General features: G+C 36.0%; 1 protein-coding gene across 1 annotated transcript; it reads right to left on the reverse strand.

Moving 5' to 3' along the window:
- Positions 1-1,153: 1,153 nt before the first annotated feature.
- On the reverse strand, positions 1,154-6,497 carry LOC115669987 (high mobility group B protein 10). The gene is made up of 6 exons (XM_030591161.2): positions 5,977-6,497; positions 4,681-4,759; positions 4,175-4,337; positions 4,004-4,081; positions 2,497-2,858; positions 1,154-1,546 (listed from the first exon to the last, which is right to left on the reverse strand). Exons 1-6 carry the CDS (start codon positions 6,165-6,167, stop codon positions 1,451-1,453), a joined length of 969 nt encoding a protein of 322 aa, XP_030447021.2. The 5' UTR covers positions 6,168-6,497; the 3' UTR covers positions 1,154-1,450.
- Between the last annotated feature and the right edge of the window lie 16,381 nt (positions 6,498-22,878).

Consider the following 22,878-nt stretch of genomic DNA (forward strand, 5'->3'; position numbering starts at 1 on the left):
CATTTTCTGTGAAACAAATGCACCCTAGAGAAATAAAAAAAAGCTAGCTAAATGCCTCACTAGATAGTAAATTCTATGAAAAGCATTTCAGCCTTTTCGACAAGAGTTGAATTTTTTTTATTTCCTTTTCTGGCCAATAAAGATATTAGTTTTTTAAGCAATTCGATTTTCACTTTTTTAAAAATAAATATTTCATTCATATCTCAAGATATCACGATGATACATAAGAGGTTCAAAACAAAGCAAATCCCAAACAATATGGACCAATAAATTGCAAACTCTATCATAGCAATTTTCACTTATATCGACCCTTTATTAGGGCAAACTTTTTTTTCACGAGCAAAAGCGATTTATTTTTTATATAATTTCATGAGCAATTGAATAGTAGGAAAAAAAGTAATAGCATATAAAAACACTTTCATTTCAACCAAACAAGAGAAGAAAGAGAGAGTACTTGCAATTTGCAGAGACGGTAGAGCAGGAATCAAATATGTGAAATTTACTTTTACTAAGAGAAGTTCCACTAGGAACCAAAATCAAATATGCAAAAATGTATTTTTCAAAAGGGATAAGATAATATTTCTATCCCAGGAGATAATTGTATTTCACAAAAGAAAAGAGAAAAAGTTTTTGTAATCTTAGTTAAAAAGAAAGCTTTCATCACTACTCTCAACATAATAGATTATTTCAAAATCAAATTTTGCGTGACAAGATTTATCTCCTCAATATATTCAAATGGGAGAGCAAGAAATCAATACATAAATATAGATTACACATTTTCGAGACGAGAATAAGTTTGATCAAACTGAATAAGTAAATATAATCTCACAAGCAACCCCACTTATCTTTAACCCAAAGCCCTTTGCAAAAATGTTTTTGCCAACTTTAACCCAAAGTTACTTTGCAAAGAAATTTTTACCAAATGTAATTTGCATTTCGCCCAAAAAGCTTTAGGCTTTCGGCTTTTGCATTTTCGCAAAGCCCATTTCCAAAGCCGAAACAAACGCATCCTAAATCAAATTGATATCAGCAATTCCAAGCCTTATCTAGTCCAGCTTCTGGTTTCAATTGGATATAGAAAAAATAAGTCCAAAAAGAATGTTTCATGTTTCGATGAAGAAATAATAGTCATCATACGCACCAGAGCTCTAGGTAAACTAAAACTTCACCAAATATATTACAAGCTTAGCTCAAAGTAAGAGATTCAGTCAGCAGTTCTTATCAACCGACGATAAAGCCGAAAACCGAGAGCGACACCACATGCACGACGTCTACATCGACAAAATAAGAGACTCCTTAGTGACAGACGTGCATAGGCGTGCGAAGGTACTCATACATATACTACCAAAAGGATGAATGTCCAACGAGCCCAAGAAAAGGAAACGAGCGCAAGAATTGTTTTCCCTAGAACATGGATTGCCTATGCCTAGCTAGACTAACCTAGGAGAGCCTAAACTTTGCCGATGTTCAAACCCTGAGACGATCGGTATTCCTGCATCTCGGACTTGTACCTCTCCTTGTCCCTCACGCCTTTCTCCTGATACACCTGCGGTGACAGAAGGAAAAGCTTAGAGACAATGACTAGAGCAAGTGATCCACTTCATTAGCAGCTGGAGAAAGCATGCGCAAGACACATCTCATGTTTACATGCTTACTTCATCGTCATGCACGTGTTTGACAAAAAATTTTCACAAACAAAACACCGTCAGTGCAACAAAAATTATGCATTTAAAGTGGTTAGTGTAGACGCTAAATGCGCATAATTGATCCGGTGCCACTGCTGTAAGGCAAGCCTTTTCTCTTTACTACTCTGCGGTAGAAGTTTTCTCTAATAAACATCAGAAACATACATGTATCTTGATATCCACATATACCGCACAAGCATCGTTCTATATACATATCCACATAATACTCATAAAAAGCACATGTTATGCTGCAACTCAGTCGCCAAACAGCCAGGACCACAGTCATTCCCAACTTGCTAACTGTAGAGAGAAGGAAAATATACTGCAGGAGTGATAGTCAGACATCAAATTGCCCTGTCCATGTGCATTTGATAATGTCTTTAGGTGCATCTAGCTGTGAATGCCGTGTGCTCAACCAAAAATAATAAAAGGTTGATGTTACAGGACACCTGTCACAACTAGCTTTTGGTATATAGATGTAATTTTCTTGTTCCAATAAGACAATCATTTGCCAAATGACCAGAGACAGTAGAAATTGAAAGGAAAGGGACAACCGTATGGCATAGCAAAATCAGAAAAAAGAGGAAGACCAAAAAGGAAAATCTGAGGCCTCCAGAACAATTTCAATCATCCAACTAAAACCTCATCATAAGCATCTATTTTAGGATGTTGCCAGCACATCTTTAAGATGTATCCACGTAATATTCCTCTTTAGAAAGTTATCGCATAACACGCAGGCACACACACGGAGCAAACGACAGGAAGGAAAGGGAAAGGGATGCATCGTAATAAATACAGTGTATTAATGTACCTGCTTTTCAGCCTCTGTAAGATTATTCCAAAGATATCCAATCTTCTTGCTGATGGCTCTCTCACGACCATAGTACTGAGGCTTTAGCCTCGCATAATGCTCAGCAAAGAAGAAATTGTAACCACTCCTGTTGGACTTGGGGCGAAAAGGGTCGCGTAATTTCATCCGCGCTCTTCTCCGTTTCCGGCGAGTAGGAATTTCTGAAGGAAGAGCACTCTGAGACATGTGCAGGACCTGAGGAATATGATACAGGACCCCTTTCAGTTCATGATTACCCAAATTCACCGTAACGAGGTACCCGTTATCGAATTTCCCATCGATGAACCCAGTTACAGAAGAGCCAGGATGCAGTTTCGCATTTCCTGCACACAAAAGGGTCACCACATCATCACCTGGCTAAACAAGTACAGCTGCTTAGAAAATGTAACCAAATTACCGAGAGAAGAGAAAGAAATGTTTGTGCGCCTCGAGTGAAGTTATGTAACACAAAACCACGAAGACCAAAAATAAGTTCAACAGCAGAAGGGGGAGAAATTAATTTTAACAAAGAGTCTCAATACAAAGTGCCTCCATAGCTCTTATTGAATATGCTTAATATATCTGATTTTCAAAAACTGATTGTGTATATCATGAGGACAAACAGTGCCTTACAAATTGCAATATTTCAAAGCTTGAGTTGCTTAACGAGTGTCCCGCATCACTTTTTAATAAAATCCTTTTTCCAAATATGCCAGAACCCTAGTTGAGGAATCAACAAGCAACGCAACCAGCTAATCTTCTCATTGTTATTAGGCTCTTGAAGAAAGAGCTACTCCGCACAGGCTATACTACCAAACTAATGAAACTTCCAGGCTGATGATATGTATCATGCTTATCTGGCATAAGAGCATCAGACCAAAGGAAATAACCTAAAAATTCGCTGACGTTCAGCTCGCAGCAACACTGGCATTATATTTCCCAATACACATGATTAATTTGCATAAGAGCATAAAAAAGGCAAGTAAGAATGACCGTAAACCTAATCCATGTCCAGGTCAGCAGCAAAACTTCATAAAGCATAAACCTCACCTGTGATTTTAAGCTCCAAAAGACTGTTCGATGCAGCAATTTAGACAATCTAATTCAATCTCGCCATGCCATCTTGATAGTTCAAAATGCCCAAGATATGTATGTTGCTCAAAAGGAGAAACTCACAGGTCTCTGACTCTTTCTTGACCAGAAAAGGAAAGTAAACAGATTTTTTGGTGATAAGAACTTCGGCAAAAATTTTTCTTCACGGACTACACATAAGATTCTTCTGTTAATAACCTAGCTGCTCCTACTTCCTACCTTTATTAATTTGTTTATTCCTTTTTCATAGTACTTTTGCCTTCACTCACACCACACTTTCCTCCTGACTGCTACATAGCATGCTGTCTTCCTTTCAATTAGTCAGTCCTTATCAACCAATTGATAAGCACGATATAATCAAAATCAAGCGATCATCTCAAAAAACCAAAGCTCGTACCGTGACTAGATATGAAGCTCGTGGACGCTCCATTGTTCTGGACCACTGACCCCTCGACCTCATTTCCACTTTCAGGATCTGCATGAATGTATGCACAATAATTTGATTCACAACCTTTCAGAAATGACATTCTAAAATAAGTGAAAAATCACTATTTACAATAGAAAGCACCTGCAGCCGAAAGTGAAGGGGCTTGTCTGTGGAAGTAATAGACCTGCTCAAAGTGATAAAGCAATGACATATAGTACTTTCGCAAAACAAATGATGCACTGGTTATTGTCGTTGGGAAGTTGAACACCACAATCACTTCCTTCCATTTACGATCTTTGATCACCTGTTAAAAGTTAACGAAATTAGGGCTAATACATCTAGCCACTGGTGGCACACTCCAAAACAAGATCAAATAAAGTCATCAACTGAAAGGGAACATCTTGTGAGTCATGTATCCAAGTACTTTCAAAAAGGTTCTAGCTTAAGATAATGCCACTCAATCATAACAAAATATCAAAAGCAAGAACGAATTACTCATAATTAATTGCTGAATGTGCTTAGACTTTCAAGAAATAAATGAAAGCTGCCTAAGGTCCAAGAACAGGTGCCCTAGTAGTTTCCAATTGAAATATTAAGTTTCAAATCATGCAATACTTGGGAGAAGGAAACAAGCATAGAATCCATACCTTTTCAAGACCACCACGTGATGTCACCTCCACAAAAAGGAGATGCAGATCAAGAGCCTTGCCTCCAACCGTAGGAACCCTGTGTGAATTATAATATGAAATTGTTTTGCCTTCTCTAATGATGTAGAAATTTATGTATCACAAGATCTATGAAAATCAAATAAAAGGGTAAAGAGAATCACAAGAAGGCGATCATGATAATAGTAAGCCATTCGATGGGCTAATGATTTCATTAGTATATTCTCCACCGTGGAAAAAGCTCTCTTAAAGCAGTACCAGAGCAGACTTGCAATCTATAGCGCTTAACATTATCATACTATTACATATCGGACGCTTCGTATTAGGAATCTTTTAAGGAAATTGCAACGGAAACTCGCTGTTAACATTCATGGTCTGATCATAAGCAAAGATAATCCCCACACAAGATATCGGGTGAGATGTTGAGCTAGGGAAAGGTATTTGGATAAACAGATCAGCCTGAAATGGAACAAAAGCTCCATTCAGTATGTATCCGAAAGCGCTTAGACGGCAAATCATGATGACCATGTACTCAAGGAATTACCAAACACTACCCCAGATCCACTTATAGAGTTAGCCACGTAAAGGTAACATTTACGCACATTGACATCATCCACACGAGCATAAAAGAACTTCCATTCGCAGATTAAATTAATGATACCGCCATATGGATATCATAGCCTTCTTATTCATCACTTCGACAGTTGCACCAGTTAACAGACAATCAAATCAAGTTCCCAAGTCGCCAGTGAAAAGACTATTCTCAAAATGGCAATTGCTCAACCGGGATACACAAAAACACACACACAAATACACAAAAAAGGTAAAGACAACTAACCTGCAAGGAGTTGTGAGAGCTTTATCATATGTCAGTCAGATTGCAGACAATATTTATTAGAATCCGAAATAGAAACCGCGCTTTGTGAATTGCCAAGATAGAAATCACCAAGACAACGGAAACAAAAACTACATGCAAAATAAATCTATCTAAGACCAACCCTCGTGTCTTTCACAACCAAAATCTCTCTCTCAGCCACCATGGCAAATCAGCATGCAAGCACCATCTCTGAGTGCTTAAATCCGACGCTAATTTTCAAACTGAGAAAAAGGGTACAAACTGAACCAGCCATAAACCAAAACCCAGAAACACAAGCACGAAAAAAACAGAGTGAACCGGTAAACATCGAGCAGAGAGACAAAAATCCGCGAGACCCGCACTCAAATATCAAGACCCAGAACAGCAAACCAATTTGTTCTCCGAAAACTCGAAAAACTCACATGAATTTGGTGCCAAAAGATTGGTGGAAAGCCTCGAGCTTTTCCCAGAAAAGCTCCGAGCTTTGCACGACCTCCTCGTACTGGGCCGTCGCAGGAGGGTAAGCGTTGGAGCCTGACGAAACCGAGAGGTGCCCATTTGCGCTCTCAGGGAGAGGTTGATTTTGGGGCGATATAACCATAGCCATGGACATGGTTTTGGTAGGGGGGGTTAAACAGGACGAAAGATTGAAAGGGTTTTTTTTTTTTTTTTCCTTTCTTCCTTGCCCTCCCTCTGTGAAAAAAATTGAAAAGTCACACAGGCCTCCTGACCACCTAAGTAAAGATTCGTTCTTTGTGCCCACCAAAGTAAATAAAAATCAAAACTTTACTGCAGAAATGGGTAAGACAAGATCTGATTTCAGGAATAAGGGGGGTGAACCGTGCTGCCGAGGCAGAGGAAATTTGGGGTGAGTTAGGGCAATGGGTGGACGAAAAGAAAGTGACAAAGTATGATGGGATGATTGATTTTTTGGAATGAGGCTGAGGATAGGTATGATTTACATATATATACAGGGGGGAGGAGCATAGAGATTAGCGAAATCTTAAAGGTAAGATGAATTGGACGGTGATGATATTTTTTGGTCAGCCCACCGTTTTAAGCAAGCTTTTTATATTCTTCCTCCTTTACATCTAAGTAAATCCTTCATTGACTAATCTTTTGTCCATTTTCTATAATTGGCGACTCCATATTACACCTAGTAATTTTTTTCCCTTTTTACTCGGTCCATCGTTTATCGAATTACCCCGTGTTGCATTAACTCTACTCGATCGATCCCTAACTCCGATGTCGGTATTGGAAAATCTACGTGAAATTCCTTTTGCTGTGAACTCGCTTTTAAAGAAGTTGATTGTTGATTTTTTAAGGACTCGTGCTATTTCCGTCCTCTATTGGTTCCTGACACCCCTATATCACATTGATATGACTACGTTATCCATTGCTGGTTTCACCTTCGATTTAAGATTATTTCTTACATTTTTTCTTCTTTTTCTTTTGCTTCAATTTTATTAAAAGACAAAACTACCTGCATCCCTTTCAAACAACGTTTTTCCACTCTAGCCGCACTCGTTACATTTCAACGTTTCATTCATGTTTGTCTTCTTCTAAACTTGTCCCGCCAATTATTAACTTATTTCCCTAGAGAATCCTCATGATCATGAATTTTTTGACTTCGATTTTCGAAACAAATTTTCGAGAATTTACTCAAAGATTGAATATTGTGGTTGATGAATGCATTATACGCAATATACTATCTTTCATTGTTTTGTTTTTGGTAGTGTGGTCACTACGGAAGACAATATTGAAGAGTATCTGCATTGCTTAAATGTATCAATTGATGATGAAACTGCAAATAGAGAACAACAATCAATCATGTCAACAAGTTCATTTGGAGCTTATTGCACTAGATATTGAAACTTCTTCCTTGACATATATGTGTTTTAACTGAATAATGACTCTTTTATTGATGCAATTGAAGACTTTTATCGTCTAATCTAGGAAAAAAAATTCGAGAGAGTAACCTTTTTTAGGGGAGCGTGGCAGTTGAATGAACAATATCTTTTGTTAAGTTGCATACGCAACTTGCTATTATTGCAATGGATAATTTTCTTTTCATTGATGATTCTATGAAAATTTTGATGTAATTTAGAATTGAAAAAAAAATGTGTTTGCAAGTGGTTTGAATGGGCTGTCTTATAATGCCATTACAATTGCCATAATTTATTGTCAATAGCTGATTATAGATTTAATCACGGTAAAGATAGTATTCTATATAATAATGTTTTAGTGAGCATTTTCTTTTGCATTTGCATGATAATAATGGATGTTTAGAATTTTTTTATGTACTGAACTTTGTCATATTTTTAATTTTTTTTGAAAGTATCTTTTAAAACACACAGACTATAACGTAATGACATATATTAAAGTTATAATTAAACGAAATGTGTAGTAAAACTGGTAGATAGAATCTTTTCACTCTTACTTGTGCTTAGGTTATTTTTAAAACTTATTAATTTCTAGTACTAAAAAAGAGAAATAGACAACCCATTAACACAATATTTAGTTAGCTATCTATCAAATAAACTATTTTTTGGAAAAGAGGAACACCAATTTTGTTCCAAATGGAGAAAGTAGAGGAATAAATCAAAAAATGAAGAAAAAAAGGCAAGAAACAATCTTAAATCAAGGGCTCCACATTTGATCTTAATAAATGTTATTTGATAGGAGCATGAATAGTTTGTCTTTAATAAAATTGAAACAAAAGAGAAAGAAGAAAAAAAAAGGTAAGAAATCATCTTAAATTAAAAGTAGAACTCGTAAGGGATAATGTAGCAAATTCAATGTCAATGGGGTGATAGGAGCTAATAACCGGGGTGGAAATAGCGCGAGCCTTTATTAATATACAGGAGGACAAACTTATCTGACACAACAATAGGGGTGATCAATAGGTAAATCCAAGCCTGGCCAGACCTTCAAATCGGGCCTAAAATAACGCTCAAGCCCGTCCATCCCCATAACATCAATGTGGGTCCAGCTCGAAACTAATCGGGGTGGGCCTTATATATGAAAAATTTATTATTCTCATTGAATCTGTTTATTGCTCGTTAGATGTTTTGATTGCCCCGTGCAATGTAATTTCTTTATTCTATTCCGATTGTATCTACAAATCCTGACTTTTTGCGGGTTGCTATAAAGTATAGGCCCTTGCGGCACAGGCGGCCTTGGGTGGGCACATGGGTTGCTAAGCCCATGATCAATTCTACTTAGCACTAATTATTATGTCCGATTTGTGTGACACTGATTATGATAATGAATGTTACCGTAAGGTGGGGAAGGAAAACGTCATATGTATTGCACATAGCGCACATGTGTAAACGCATCAGATACATTTGAGGTGTCTTTGATAATCATATTGACAATCGTCATTTTGAGGCACTTAAAGTCATTAACTGTGTTTAGCAACATTTAACTACACTCCACTTAATTGATTAATTCAAGTGGTTACTTAATTTATTTGTTCACTTTAAGTATTTTATTGACAATTGGAGTTTACCAATTATCTTGCAAAATAACCAATTACATCTACAATTCCGTAAATATTGTTAACATTTATTGTTTAAAATTTATCTACTATCAAGCAACTTTTGGGATGCTAGTTATCAAAGGGAGCTCTTTAGAAACAATATCAGCAAAATACTTTTACTTTTAACAGATGTATGTTGTCAATACTGTACTAGTTGTAGCTAGCCATCAGTCTTGCTGCATATATATACACCATGAATGGCCTAGGATCTAGGGATTATAAATAGATTAGAAAGAGTATCGACTTAATCTAAACGTTTACGTTTATTAGGATTGGTTTTGTTGATCATATGAAAGAAGTCTATAGGTTCAATGTCTCTGACATAATCGTAAAAATCAGAAAGTTCTACAAAGATTTGTACAATATCGTAAAATAATTCTAAAGTAAGAGTGATTATATATAAAAATCTTAATAAATAAAGAAACGATTTATAAATAAAAATTAGGCTAAATAAAAAGATGAGCATTATAACTTATATAAAGACCATAAGCAACATATAGAATTAGAAGTATGACTACTAAACCAACCATGTAGGTGGTAAGGGCAAAACGGTAAGAAGAAGTAAATTGCCTTAAAATAAAAGACAGACCAACCACATGCGATTCAATCTGTCAATTGTGGGGTATGTAAACTAAATTGCTTTAAAGCAAATTGCAATTAAGTAAAGATTACTGATATAAAAACAGTATCGAAAGATTACAACTACGAATATTAAAGGTACAAGTACGAAATTAAATAAAACCCTTTGTATTCTCATATCGTGAGTAAGATCTAGAACATAAGGTGATACAGGGATGCTATGAAACTTACTGAATATTCAAGAGGTATCAAAAGTTCTTGAGATGTATGATCTCTTATTTCTTCAAAAGAGAATCGAGGTGAGAGATGGAGAGATCAAAGGATTGAAATGAGAGGAGGAGAAATTGTCAGTAGAAAATTCGGTATGCCTTTCCAATGGATGGAGTGGGATTATATAAGCCAATGGGCTACTGTAGAAAAGTTTCACGGGTACAATAAAAGGTGAATAGTGACCTGGGGTGGACATAACTATGAAAGCATATGGCAAAAGTTAAAAAACATATGAAAAGTGGACAAAAGCTTTTCGGTGCCTTTGTCTTGTTCCTTCAAAATCTGGACAAAGATTCCGGAGGGTCTTCTTCTTCTTCTTCTTCACTTGTCCTCATGAGGTGCTTGGTATGCCTGAAATGCCATAACGGTCATCTTCATTTGAATTCCCACTATAGTGAGATTGTGAAGAGCTCGAGTCTTCTAGTTGAAAAAGGGATTGTTTCAGCATTCCTACTAGTTATTGATGAGACGTAGCAGATGCCAATTTTGACAAAAAAACCCTTTGTCATGGAGAAATAGGGTGACATTATCATAATTAATCGGGGTGGATCCTCTAGAAATTAGCTATTCTGAAACGACCTGTTCAGTAACTCTATCCCAGAATTTAAAACCATCCCACCATTTAACTTTGAATCTTCTGATTAAAATGGGGATGTCTGTTTCTATAGCTTTTCTATAATCAAAACTCCAACCAAGTACCCATGATACTCCAAAGTAATAGAAAAGGAGCATCAATTTAGGAAATTTTTTTTCATATGGAAGGAGAGTGAATTGGTTGGTAAATATTTCATAACTGGTTTGGATTTTAGGATGAAGGATTTCTTCAATGGATCCAAGATGGTCCCACCATTTGATAAACCAGCAAGGAACTTGTTGAATATCAAAATTTTCGAAGAAGAACAGCCAAGTATGGGAATTGTTGGCATTCTTTCTCCAAAATGTATTATACCAAGCGTGTTGGTAATCAAAATAAGAATAAGAGGATCTATATGGTACGGGTTCAGTCATTTTGTTGTCAAATTTCTTCAAGGTTATAGGATATGGTTTCCATTGGGAAGAGTGGATGACCCTGTGGATCCTTGTAGTGGAATAATTTATACGACTCTTATCAGAAAAATGCTTGAAAGTGACAAATTTTCTCATAAAATTCCATTGTTTTATAAGGATCATAAGTAGTGTAATTAAACTTATCAGAAAACATGTTCTTTGCAAATATATTTGGATTTTCATGATAAAATTCATTTTCAACACTACATATATTTTGGAATATTGTTTTGGCAAAGAATTTTGATTTTGGAGGGGTTGCCTAAGTTGGCTGAATAACCACCTCGCTAGAAATTCTTTTTCCTATTGCCTTTTGACTGGCTATAGGAGAGAGAGAAGAATTGGCACTTACCATGGTTATTGAAGGTTGTGGTTGGTTATTGAAGGCCTTTTGAAGAAGTTGTAATGCTTCTTCGTGAGATATTTTAGAGATATCAAAAGGGGTATTTGTGGATAGAGAAGCAGGTTCCTTTTAACCTGGTTAGAAATAGTGGTAATATTCAAAGATGGTTCAAAAGGTTGGACTGCTTGACGCCATGTCCTGATATTGGTTAATTTTTTCTTTGGGGTTTTGGCAATTTCTTTGCCTTTGTCTCTTTGGGTTGATTTGTTGGGAGGATGCATTTTCCCTGTAAAAATTCCCTTGTAAGAAAATTTGATAGAGAATTTGAAGAACCATTTATGAATTCAATATCAAAATCAAAGACAGATAGAATGGCTTGCCATCTGGCAAAAATCTGTTAAAAAGCAATATTCTGAACATCCTTTTGTAAAACATCTTTAGCAGATTTACAATCAATCCTTAATAAAAACTTTTGATTCAAAAGGTCTCCTTGAAATTTAGAAATAGATAAGACAATAGAAAGAATTTCTTTTTTAATAGTAGAGTAATTCTTTTGGCAATCATTCCAATGCTTGGAGACAAATTGAACTATTTGTTTTCTATTATCTTTTGATTGTTTAAGAATTCCTCCATATCTAATTTCAGAAGCATTGGTTTCTACTATTTTGAAAGTAGTAGGATCAGCAAGATGTAAACAAGGAATTTCTTTGACAGTACGTTTGATTTGTTTTACAATATTAGTATGAACTTGAGTCCAAGGTAACGGATCTTTTTTAAGTCTCTGTTGAAGGGGTTTGCAAATAATGTTGATATGGGGAAAGAAATCAATAATATAGTTTAAACTTCCAAGAAATCTTTGCAATTGGGTTTTATCTCTGATTTCATCAGGAAATTTTTTTGAGAATGCTATTGATCTTTCAATGGGTATAATAGTCCCTAGATGGATATAATGTCCTAGAAACCTTATCTTTGTTTTAAAAAGAGATATTTTAGTAGGTGAAACTACTAAACCATTCTTTTTTACAACATTGATAAAATGATTTATATGTTTGAAATGTTGGTCTATGTTTGTTGAAAATATCAAAACATCATCTATATAGACCATGACATATTCAGAATATGAATTTAAAATATCATTCATTATTCTTTGGAATTTAGAATGGGCATTTTTTAAACAAAAAGGCATAACATTCCATTCACATTGACCAAAAGGAACCGTGAAAGCAGTTTTATATCTATCCTTTTCATTAATCTGAATTTGCTAGAATCCTGATTTCATATCAAATTTGGAAAATATTTTTGCATTATGTAATCTATTTAACATATCTTTTTTGTTAGGAATTGGATATCTTATCCACTTTAAGGTAGTATTTAAAGGTTTATAATTTATAACTAATCTCGGGACTCCTCTTTCTAGTTTAGCATTTTTGTTGACATAGAAAACTGAGCAACTCCAGAGTGACTGGCTTTTCCTAATAAGTTTTTTCTCAAGAAGTTCTTGTACTTCCTCCTAGCAGAAAATTAGGACTTCATGGTTCATCTGGGAAGGTTTAGCTTTAGTAGGAATATTTTTTTCAAAAAATTCTTTTTCATAAGGTAAATCTATTATATGACATTTTATGGACCAAAAGGCATTAGGAATAGTTGAGCATATAGAATTTTTTATTTGAGTTTCAAGATTGGAAATTTTCTTCTGAAGACTTGTTTTAGAAAGATTTTTCTCGATCTGTTTATACTCAAGATCTTCCTTTAAAAACTGGAGATGGGCTTCTTTGTCTTGAATAATACAATTGATTTCAGAAATAGAATGTTCTTGGAGAATATTTAAATTTCTGGTTTGGAGTTTTGTTATAAATTCAAAACATATTTTCTTTTTCAAGATTTTGGTTTCAATTCCTTTATTAGTGACTTTAAAAGGTTGTATTAGTTCTATAAAAGGTGTTCCCAAAATAACATTCTGTTTGATACCTTTAACAAGAAGAAAATGAGTTTTATAAGAAATCTGATCTTTGACAATTTCAGCTTCTGGGATTTTATAACTTATATTTAGCCTATTGCCAGACGCAGATTTGAGAGACTGAGTTGTTTTTTGAAAATATTTTGTATGTATGAGACATTCTTTAATACAGTTGAGATCTGCACCTGTATCGAAAACAATTGTTGTTTCTAGAATAAATTCATTATTGATTTTAATAGTAATATTAATTATCCATTTTCTAGATGTTATTTCAAAAGGCATTAATAAAAAGGTTGGATCATGAGAACTAGTTTCTTCAATATCTTCATCTTTTTCTTTTCCTTTTAAAAATTTAATTTTGATATCCAAAATTTCTTGTTGCATTTTGGCTTGAGTAAGTTTAAGGTTTTGAATTTCTTGCTTTTGTTGGTTGATCTCTTGGTTAAGGTCGCTTATAGAAATGAGCTTGGAATCTATTTTCTTTCATTTACTAAGGATAGTGGAAATATTATAAGGAATGTCAGAATAAGAAGTAGGTTTTGATGGTTGGAAACTATTTAAATATTTAATTTTTGTTTAAGGATCAGTGATTTGATCAATGGTTTGTAAGAGAATTTCTTCTTCTTTTGTTAAAACATTTATTTCAAAATTGGTAGTTTCCTCATCTTCATTTTTTGATGTAGAAGATGAAGAGGTTTCAATATCATAAACTTGAAGACCGTTTTCAGATTCATCAGAAGAACTGGTATCAGATTCAACCATAATTTGGCTAAGTTGAGTGAGAGTTTCTTCATCTAAATCTAGTTCATTTAATTTTTTGTTGATTTTGCAATATCCGGAAGTGTGTCCTTTCTTGCCGCAATTATAGCATGTAATATTACGGAAATTTTTCTTAGGATTTTTTGGCTTATCAAATTCTTTCCTTTTGTCCCTTTTCTCATAAGATTTCTTTTTAAATTTCTTTTTATGAAATTTCTTCTTATCATCTTGTTTAAGTGAGCAATTTCTTGAACACTTAGATTTGGTTTTTTCAAAGGATTCAAAAGAGGGATCATATTGGGCACAAAATTCTCCTAATCCTTTTTTTAGAGAGTTTTTGTTCCTTTTTGATCTGTTTTTGAAGTCGGATATTGTTACACATTTGTGTCCCTATTTTATAAATATAGGAGGTTAATTCTCCATAAGAAAGGTGGTTATATGAAATTTGATCTCCATATTCTTCCCTTATCTTATTGTGAACTTGTTCTCGTATGAGTTTTGGCAATCCAGCAAGGAATTTCTCTTTTCAAAAAAGTTGGTTGCAATCTGTTCTTTGGAAAACTCTTTGCATAAAAATTTCTTTATATTCTTTATATTCTTTAAATTCTCCTAAAGACCTGCATTTCATGTTAGATAAGAGATCTTGATTCTTATCTCGTATATGAGATGGGTCTCCTATGAAATGTTGAGATATGGAAAATATTAAAGTGTTCACAGCATCTTGAATGGGTTGATCTTCTTCATCAACTATTCTTTGGACGAAATCATCTACCTTATAGGCATTAAGAATTTGACTTCTTTGTTCATTTGTTAGATAATTATCCCACCAACCTTTTAGCTGATCAGTAAATCCTGCTACTAAAAAGTATGCTACCGAATGATCTGTGGTATCTGAGATGATTTTATAAGTATTAGCAAGCATAACCATTTGGGTTAAAATATTTATAAGATTTTGTTCAGAAATACCATCTATGTTCCATTCATATATTGCATTAGAAGAGTATTTATTCTATATTTTTTAAGATAATTCTTCCATATGTATATCAGGAGGTGTTGCCCTAGAAAAGTATAATTTTTGTGGATCTTTCCAAGCAATCTTATTTATTTTAGGAATTGACTCGGTATCAGATTTATTCAAAGCATTAATCTATTCAGGAGTGTCTTTAACAGTGAGGTTTTGTATCGTGGGAGTATCCAAGGTTATAGAAGGCTTTGCTTTAAAAACTGTTTTTCCTTTTATAAGTCTCTTTCTTTCTTCTAAGGCTCTAGCAAATTCCATACTAGAATTTTTTGGAAGTTCAAAATTTTTAAAAAGAGGTGTTTTTAAACTTTTTGAAATAGTTTTGGAGGAAGTGTTTTGGACTAAAGATTCTATTCGATCCAATTGTTTTCCTATGGTATGAAAATGTTGATTAGAATAATTATTCTGTTCAACAATTTTCTTAATTCCTATACCATCTATTTCCGAAGCTGTTTTGAAAGGAGTAGCTATTATTTCAGTTTCTCTGTGTTGAAGCTTTATTTTTCTAAGTGGAGGATGATTAGATTCAATGATTTGGCCATTGTCTAACTTCCATTTAAAAAGCTGATCTAAAACTGAAACCTGTTTTTCTTTTTAAAATTCTTCTTCAAACCAATAAAAAAAGAACAGTTGAATTTTATGCTGATACATGTATTCATAATATTCTTCTTTGATTTGGCTAGCTTGATCTTTGAATTAGGCAAAGAATCATTCTCTGATTTGCTTATTCTTAAAAGAATTAAATTCTTGATTTAAAAGAGTCCTATTAGGCTCAAAATCTTTTTCTAAAACATTAATTTATGGGTCTTCCATTTCAGAAGGAGTAGGTTCAGGATAGTCAAGGCTTTGTTGATAAACTGGCCTAGATATTCCTGATCTATTAGCTATGCCGCTAATATTGGGAAGAGTAGGAGCGCTTAGTTGTCCCATTTCTGGAGTGATTATAGAAGGTAAATTGGGATTTAAATCTACTGACCTTCTGGAAGAGCTGGAATGCCATGAAGGAATGGATCGAATATCACAAGATCTTCTGGGAATATCCACAGATCTTCTAGAGAATTGTATTGTTACTCTTCCTTTAGGATGTTGAATAATAGTTGTAGGATCAGTATTATGAACAACTTGTTAGGGGATCTAGTTATCAAGTTCCCATTGCTCAGGAAGGATTATTTGACTCTAAGGAATTGTCCTAGGAATGGTGACATTGGCTTTTGAAATATCTGTTTGTAAAATGAGAGTTTCTCTATTTGAATTGAGTTTGAAAGCTTTACTTCCAAAAGCATAATTCATTACCTTATAATAAACTTTGTAAACTAAGGCTATGGGGATTGATCCTTCAGCTATAGAATAGTTGTGAGTTTTTATTTGAAGAATTAATGATTTCAAAATATTTTTATCTTTGAGAGAAACTGTGAATCCTGGATGGCTATCAAAATGAATTGGGCCATTACAAAGACTGGTTTCTACATCTCCAAGAATGGATTCATCATATTTCAAAAGTCTGGCATCTCTTAAAACAAGAAGTAAAGAAGTATCTAATCCTTCCTTAGTAAGAGGCTTGACTCCAAATTGGACTAAACCTATATGTATATAATTCCATTTCTGGGTATGTTTTTTCATAGAATCTTTATTTAAAAGTTGTATTGAAGAAAAAGCATTAGAAAGTAATTATCACAAAGATGTGATAATTCGATTTGCTTATAGTGCTCAACGTATAGTACAAATATTTTTACAACATATTGCTTAACATAAAAGGGAAAGAAAAGATCTAGCAAATATCTTTGACTAATTATAAAAGATATACTAAATATATAGCAATCTTTTGTAATACTTCCCCACAAGTTGGTGCATGGAGGTCACGAATACCCAATTTGCTAACGAGAAAAGCAAATTGATCCCTACCCAATGCCTTGATAAAAATATTTGCTAGTTGAAGTCCAACGGATACTAGCTCAATTCTAATGGCACCTGATTGTACATGTTCGCAAACAAAGTGAGAGTCAATCTCAATGTGCTTTGTTCGTTCATGAAATAATGGGGTTGCCGCGATGTGTAAGGTAGCTTGGTTGTCACAATAAAGACCCATCGGTTTGTCGTGCAATACTCCGAGGGAGGCAAGTAAAGCGCGCAACCAAATCAATTCACTAGTAATAGTTGCCATAGCGCAAAATTTAGCTTCAGCAGAGGACCGAAAAATTGTGGTCTGCTTCTTGGTTCTCTAAGACACGGGACAATCACCGAGCAGGAGAAAGTAATCAATAATTAATCGCCAAGTGATCGGGTAACTTGCCCAATCGAAGTCACAAAAGGCAGTCAAATGAAGTGAAGCTGGGATTAATAATAGAATCCCTTGTCCTGGGTTTTTCTTGAGATATTGAAGAACTCATATAGGTGCTTCCCAGTGTTGCTCCTTCGGTTCCTGCATGAACTGCGAAAGTATGTGGATAGAATAACAAAATTCAGGCCGAGTGCTAGTAAGATAAAATAGACGTCCCACTAATCGATGATAGGGACTTTGGTCGGTCATGGCGGGTCCAGTTGTTGTAGCTAACCGATGTTGTTGCTCCATCAGAGAAGTCGTTAATTTAGCTGCTAGCATGTCGCATTCCGATAGGATGTCATGTACATACTTTCTCTTGCATAGAAACAACCCTGAAGTCATTCGCATTACTTTAATTCCCAAGAAATACTTTAATTGGCGAATGTCTTGTATATGAAAACGCTCATCAAGGTACCGTTTGAGCGTTGCGCACTATTTTGAATTCTTGCTCGCCAAGATAAGATCATCAACATATACTAACACGGCTAGAAAAGTACCGCCATGAGAATATGTGAACAACGAGTAATCCACTAATGATTGGTCAAAACCATACTCCCCTAATGCATTAGAGAACTTTGAAAACCAATTTCGAGATGCTTGTCGAATACCATATAAGGACTTTTTTAGTCAATATACACGATTCGAGCCCGTTGTCGTGAAACCTGGTGGAAGCTTCACATAAACTTCCTCATCCAAGTCACCACATAGAAATGCATTGTTGACTTCCATCTGAAGCAACTCCCAATTACGAGTCAATGTTATGTAAGAAGACACCGTACAATGGCTAACTAGTTTAGCCACTAGTGTAAAGATTTCATGGAAGTCCATGCCCTCTATATGGGTGAATCCCTTTGCAACAAGACGAGTTTTATATTGCTCAATACTACCATCAGTTTGACGCTTGATTCTGTAAACCCTCTTGCACCCTATGGGTTTCTTATCCTCTGGCAAAGTTGTTAAAGTGCAAGTCTTATTATCTTCTAGTGATTTAATTTCTGCCGTCATCGCTTCTCTCCACAAAGGATTTCTAATAGTCTTAGTGTAATTCCTAGGCTCAATAACATAATCGACAGCAGCTAAAAGGGCGATGTGAGGCTTGTTCATAAGAAATAAACTTCTCAATTGGATAGACCATACCTAAAGATATAGACGGAGTGGGCTGACTAGTTTAGCCACTAGTGTAAAGATTTCATGGAAGTCCATGCCCTCTATATGGGTGAATCCCTTTGCAAATAAGAAAACTTTAGGTATGGTCGGGGTCTTCGTTTGGACCGTATGGCACACATAATCTCGCAGATGGGTTGACTGGCTTTTCTGTTGTGTAGGCCGAATTGGGAGTGGAGTTTGGTCATTAGGCTGCTCATTGGTTGCTCTTCAACTTGGATTGTACTATCACAATTTTGCATCATTGTCTGCCCATTTTCTTCACGAACTTGGCTTGGAACCCTCTCTTCCTCCCCCTGAGGTTGATTCCACCCCTCATCAATAGAACCCAGCTCTCGAGCATGTGTCAAAAGAGGAAGAGAGTCTTGATCTTCATGTTTAGGTTGCTGAGCAAATGGGAAATTCTCTTCATAGAAAACAATATCATGAGATACCAATAATTCTTCAGTTTTCAAATAAGAAAACTTCCAATCCTTCGTGCCATATGGATATCCTAAAAATATACATTTTCTTGCCCTTTCTTTTGTGAGCATAGCACAATGCACCGAAAACTTGCAAATAACTATAATCCGGCAGTTTCCCAAACAAAAGCTTGAATGTAGTTTTTCCAGATAATAACGGAGTTGGAGTATAATTGATTAAATAAGCAGCCGTTAATAAACATTCACCCCAAAAACGAATTGGCAAATTTGCTTGAAAACAAAGTGCCTACATTGATAATAAGCCGGTGTTTTCTTTCAACTCGCCCATTCTATTGTGGCATGTAGGAACACGATATCTAATGCATCACTCCACTTTTGGAAAAAAAAAAATCTTTCATGGAATTAGAAGAAATTCATGGCCATTATCACTTCGCACCATTTTAACTACTTAACCAAATTGGGCCTTTACCATATGACAAAAATTAACAAAAACTTTGTACGTCTCTGATCTTTCCTTCATCAAATAGACCCAAACTGCCCGACTATAATCATTGACGATGGTTAAAAAACAATGTGCACCAGAGAGAGATCTTGTTTGATATAGCCCCAAACATCACAATGCAACAAATCAAAGCAACCATCGGCTTTATTATTACTTAAAGGAAATGAGGAACGAGTTTGTTTTGCACGACAACATACATCACACTAATCAGCCCCTTCTTTATTTATTTCAATACCGGTGATCATATTCAAAACTTGCCGTGATTGGTGCCTCAATCGTTGATGTCGGATGTCAATATTTTGTCCCTTTACTGCTAGAAACGCCGAATGAGTGCCCATATATTCAAGATAATAAACCCTTTTTCAAAGATTACCTACTCCAATCGATCTCTTCGAGGATAGGTCCTGTATGACACATCGAGAAGAGAAGAATGTTTCAAAGCAATTCAAATTCGAACTCAACTTTCCAACAGAAATAAGATTGCACTTAAACTTTGGGACATATAGCACATTGTGCAAAATAAATTTAGGGCTTAAGTAAACATCACATCTTTTGATGGCGTGAGTGACTTTTTCATCGAGAATTCAAATAAGATATGCACTCATGATGTTCCTCGGTTGATTTAGGAGCAAAAGTTGCCATGTCATATTTTTGGAGGCACCAATCGATAAACCAATTTGTGAAAACATCATTGGGCCAATGGACCTTATCTGTGAGTTGATCATTCGAAGTGGGTGGTTTCATTTTCGTGAGCAAACTAACCAATTGTTGATATTAATCATTACTTATTGTTGTTGTTGTCTCTACCCCTTTCGAACGTCCTCAATTAGTATATGCAATAGTGTCAGAATTGCCACCGCTAGCTTTTGTGGAATGTACAACCGCTGTGGAAGGATTCCCATTGCGTGCATTTCCACCTCGCTTTGACTCCCAATTCGGAGGATATCCAATCAATTCCCAGCAATGACTCTTCTCGCACCCAACTTTCCCATAGTGATCACACTTAGGTTTTCTGAAGAGTACTTTCAATGGGCCTACTCTTCCAACCGAGAAGGGAGCTCCTCCTGTGTGATCATAGAATAAACCTTACCGAGGGACAGGAGTGGCTCAATGTTGAGAATTTGATGATGAACATTCCTATAGGTCTCAGCATTAAGGCCCATAAAAAACTAATGGATGCTTCTTTGTCGCGTACATCGTGGCTGCTACACAGGTACATTATGGGACGTCATCATAGTCATCGAGTTCATCCCATAAGACCTTCAATTTGGTATAGTATTTGTCACGCCCCGAACCCACGAGCGCGCTAACATCCCACCAATGGTCGTGTAATGACAACGTCCTAGGACGCGTCGCCAACCCAAACGAACAACATCGAATAAACACATGCGGAAGCAGACTAGATTCACCCAAACAGTAATCAATAAAACGAGATAGTAAGAAAAACACTTTGAGAAGAAAACCAGTGAAGCCATTTTATAAATACAACGTCAATCCCTGGAAGATACAATATACAAGCTTATCACAAGGCCACTTCCTAAAAGACCACGTATAAACAAAAAGGGATTTGGTGGTCGAGTTAACCTAACTTCACTATCAAAAGGGGGCGATCAAAAAAATGGGATATCCAAACCAATCGTCAAACTCGGTGATGTCCAGAAGGCATCTCCGTGTCAGATTCTTTTTCGCCCGAATCGGATACCAAGTAATCCAAGTCGGACTCCGGATCCGTAACAGCCCCGTCCGGGGGGTCGAGATCCATGGGATCCCAAACCTCATTCCCAACACCTCCGTTAGGTGGTCCATCAAAACCCCTAATGGGTTCGAACAACCCATCTCTGTCCCTAAGGTACCACGCTACAAACTCGTGTGGCTGCCACATTGCCAAACCCTCATCCACCCAGACGATGGTCGCTGCTTCTCATAAACCCTACCCGATCCCACCGGGAATGCTACTACTATCATGCTCATATCCATGGGCACGCCAAAACGCATAGGAGGATGGTTCATGGTTGAGGGTCTGAAAAACAGTTAACAAACCACAATGAGATAAACTTAGCAAGTTAACGACCCAAGTCTCAATTAAGAAGTCAACTCATCTCGGATGCACCTAAAACATGCAGCTCAGTCCGGCGCACACAAATATGTCATCACACAATAGTAGGTAACCTTATCTTGGCACACGCCCTGCACGTTATAAACCTCTATGTACAATCATAAAGCAACAAGCGTATAATGCAATCAGAATACGCAGCAGCTTTCCCATGCATAATACATCCACACGAGTCTCGATTATAAGGTGAAACCGCTTTGGCCCGTCCCATACCGTGCCTCACAATTTCATCTCATAATCAAGCGCAATGCTATCATACTCTATCACGCGTATTCCGATTACTACGGCCACTCAGGGTACAGCACAACCCGCAATATTTGCATCAGGTTGGTGGTCTTCCGACATAATCGAGCATCGTCCCTCCCCGTTGGACATGGCATCGTCTCACCAACATCAATGACGACATCCCATAAAAGGGGTTCGTTCCAAATCTAATTCGCGAACGACTTTGTCTCACCCTGCCCCCTGCGATGGCATCCAATTACCAAATTGGGCACGACCTGTCACGGCCACGGCCAAACCCTAGGTTGGCGATCTTCTGGTATAACCGAGCACAGACGGAACTTTTAGATGATCATGCACACATAGCAATTACTCAAGCCAATTTCATTTCTCCTCATTTAACCACATCAAAATATTGCAATTTTCATGCCAAAAAATGCGGTAATTAAGTCACACTTGACGACGTACACATAATTAAACTGCCAAACTTTGTATGCTCCCATATTTAAACATCATCGCCCTATTTAATTTATAAAAATTGACAAATAAACCCGACACCTTGGGGTTTACTATTTATATGTCCATAAAAACCCTTTAAAAAAAATTAACGAGGTTTCACATAGGGTAAATATTTCTCGGGGCAAAACAGGCATTATACGGCATGAAACGGGCGTAATACAACATTTAATTTAATTATAAAATAATCATATAAAAAGCACTTATCACCCTAATTGTGATAACTTATCAACTAAATAGTGATAGCTTATCACCTAATTGGCAATAGCTTAACACTTAAAAATCGATAGCTTATCATCCCTTTGACGATAGCTTATCACCTTTTTTCGATAGCTTGTCACATAAATGACGATAGCTTATCACATTTTCTCGATAACTTATCGAGTCCACTTATCACTTATCGCGATAACTTATCACTACCGATTATCACTTATCGCGATAGTTATCAACTAATCCCTAATTAATTAGCACTAAACATAATTAACTTAATCTAAACTCATCCTAATCAAGTTTAACATACTAATCGAGGGATTAGGGTGAAAACTCACCCG

The sequence above is a fragment of the Syzygium oleosum genome, unplaced genomic scaffold (assembly GCF_021117445.2).
Source record: "Syzygium oleosum isolate NSW1041296 unplaced genomic scaffold, Sole_v2.1 Sole_v2.22, whole genome shotgun sequence".
NCBI classification, from domain to species: Eukaryota; Viridiplantae; Streptophyta; class Magnoliopsida; order Myrtales; family Myrtaceae; genus Syzygium; species Syzygium oleosum.

Bases quoted from the DNA above. Each gene is read 5' to 3' on its own strand.
- LOC115669987 (XM_030591161.2), bottom strand. From the start codon at position 6,167: ATGTCCATGGCTATGGTTATATCGCCCCAAAATCAACCTCTCCCTGAG. The intron at 4,760-5,976 runs GTGAGTTTTTCG...TAATTCACACAG, and splicing joins TCTTTTGGCACCAAATTCAT to GGTTCCTACGGTTGGAGGCA. The intron at 1,547-2,496 runs GTACATTAATAC...CTGTCACCGCAG, and splicing joins TTACAGAGGCTGAAAAGCAG to GTGTATCAGGAGAAAGGCGT.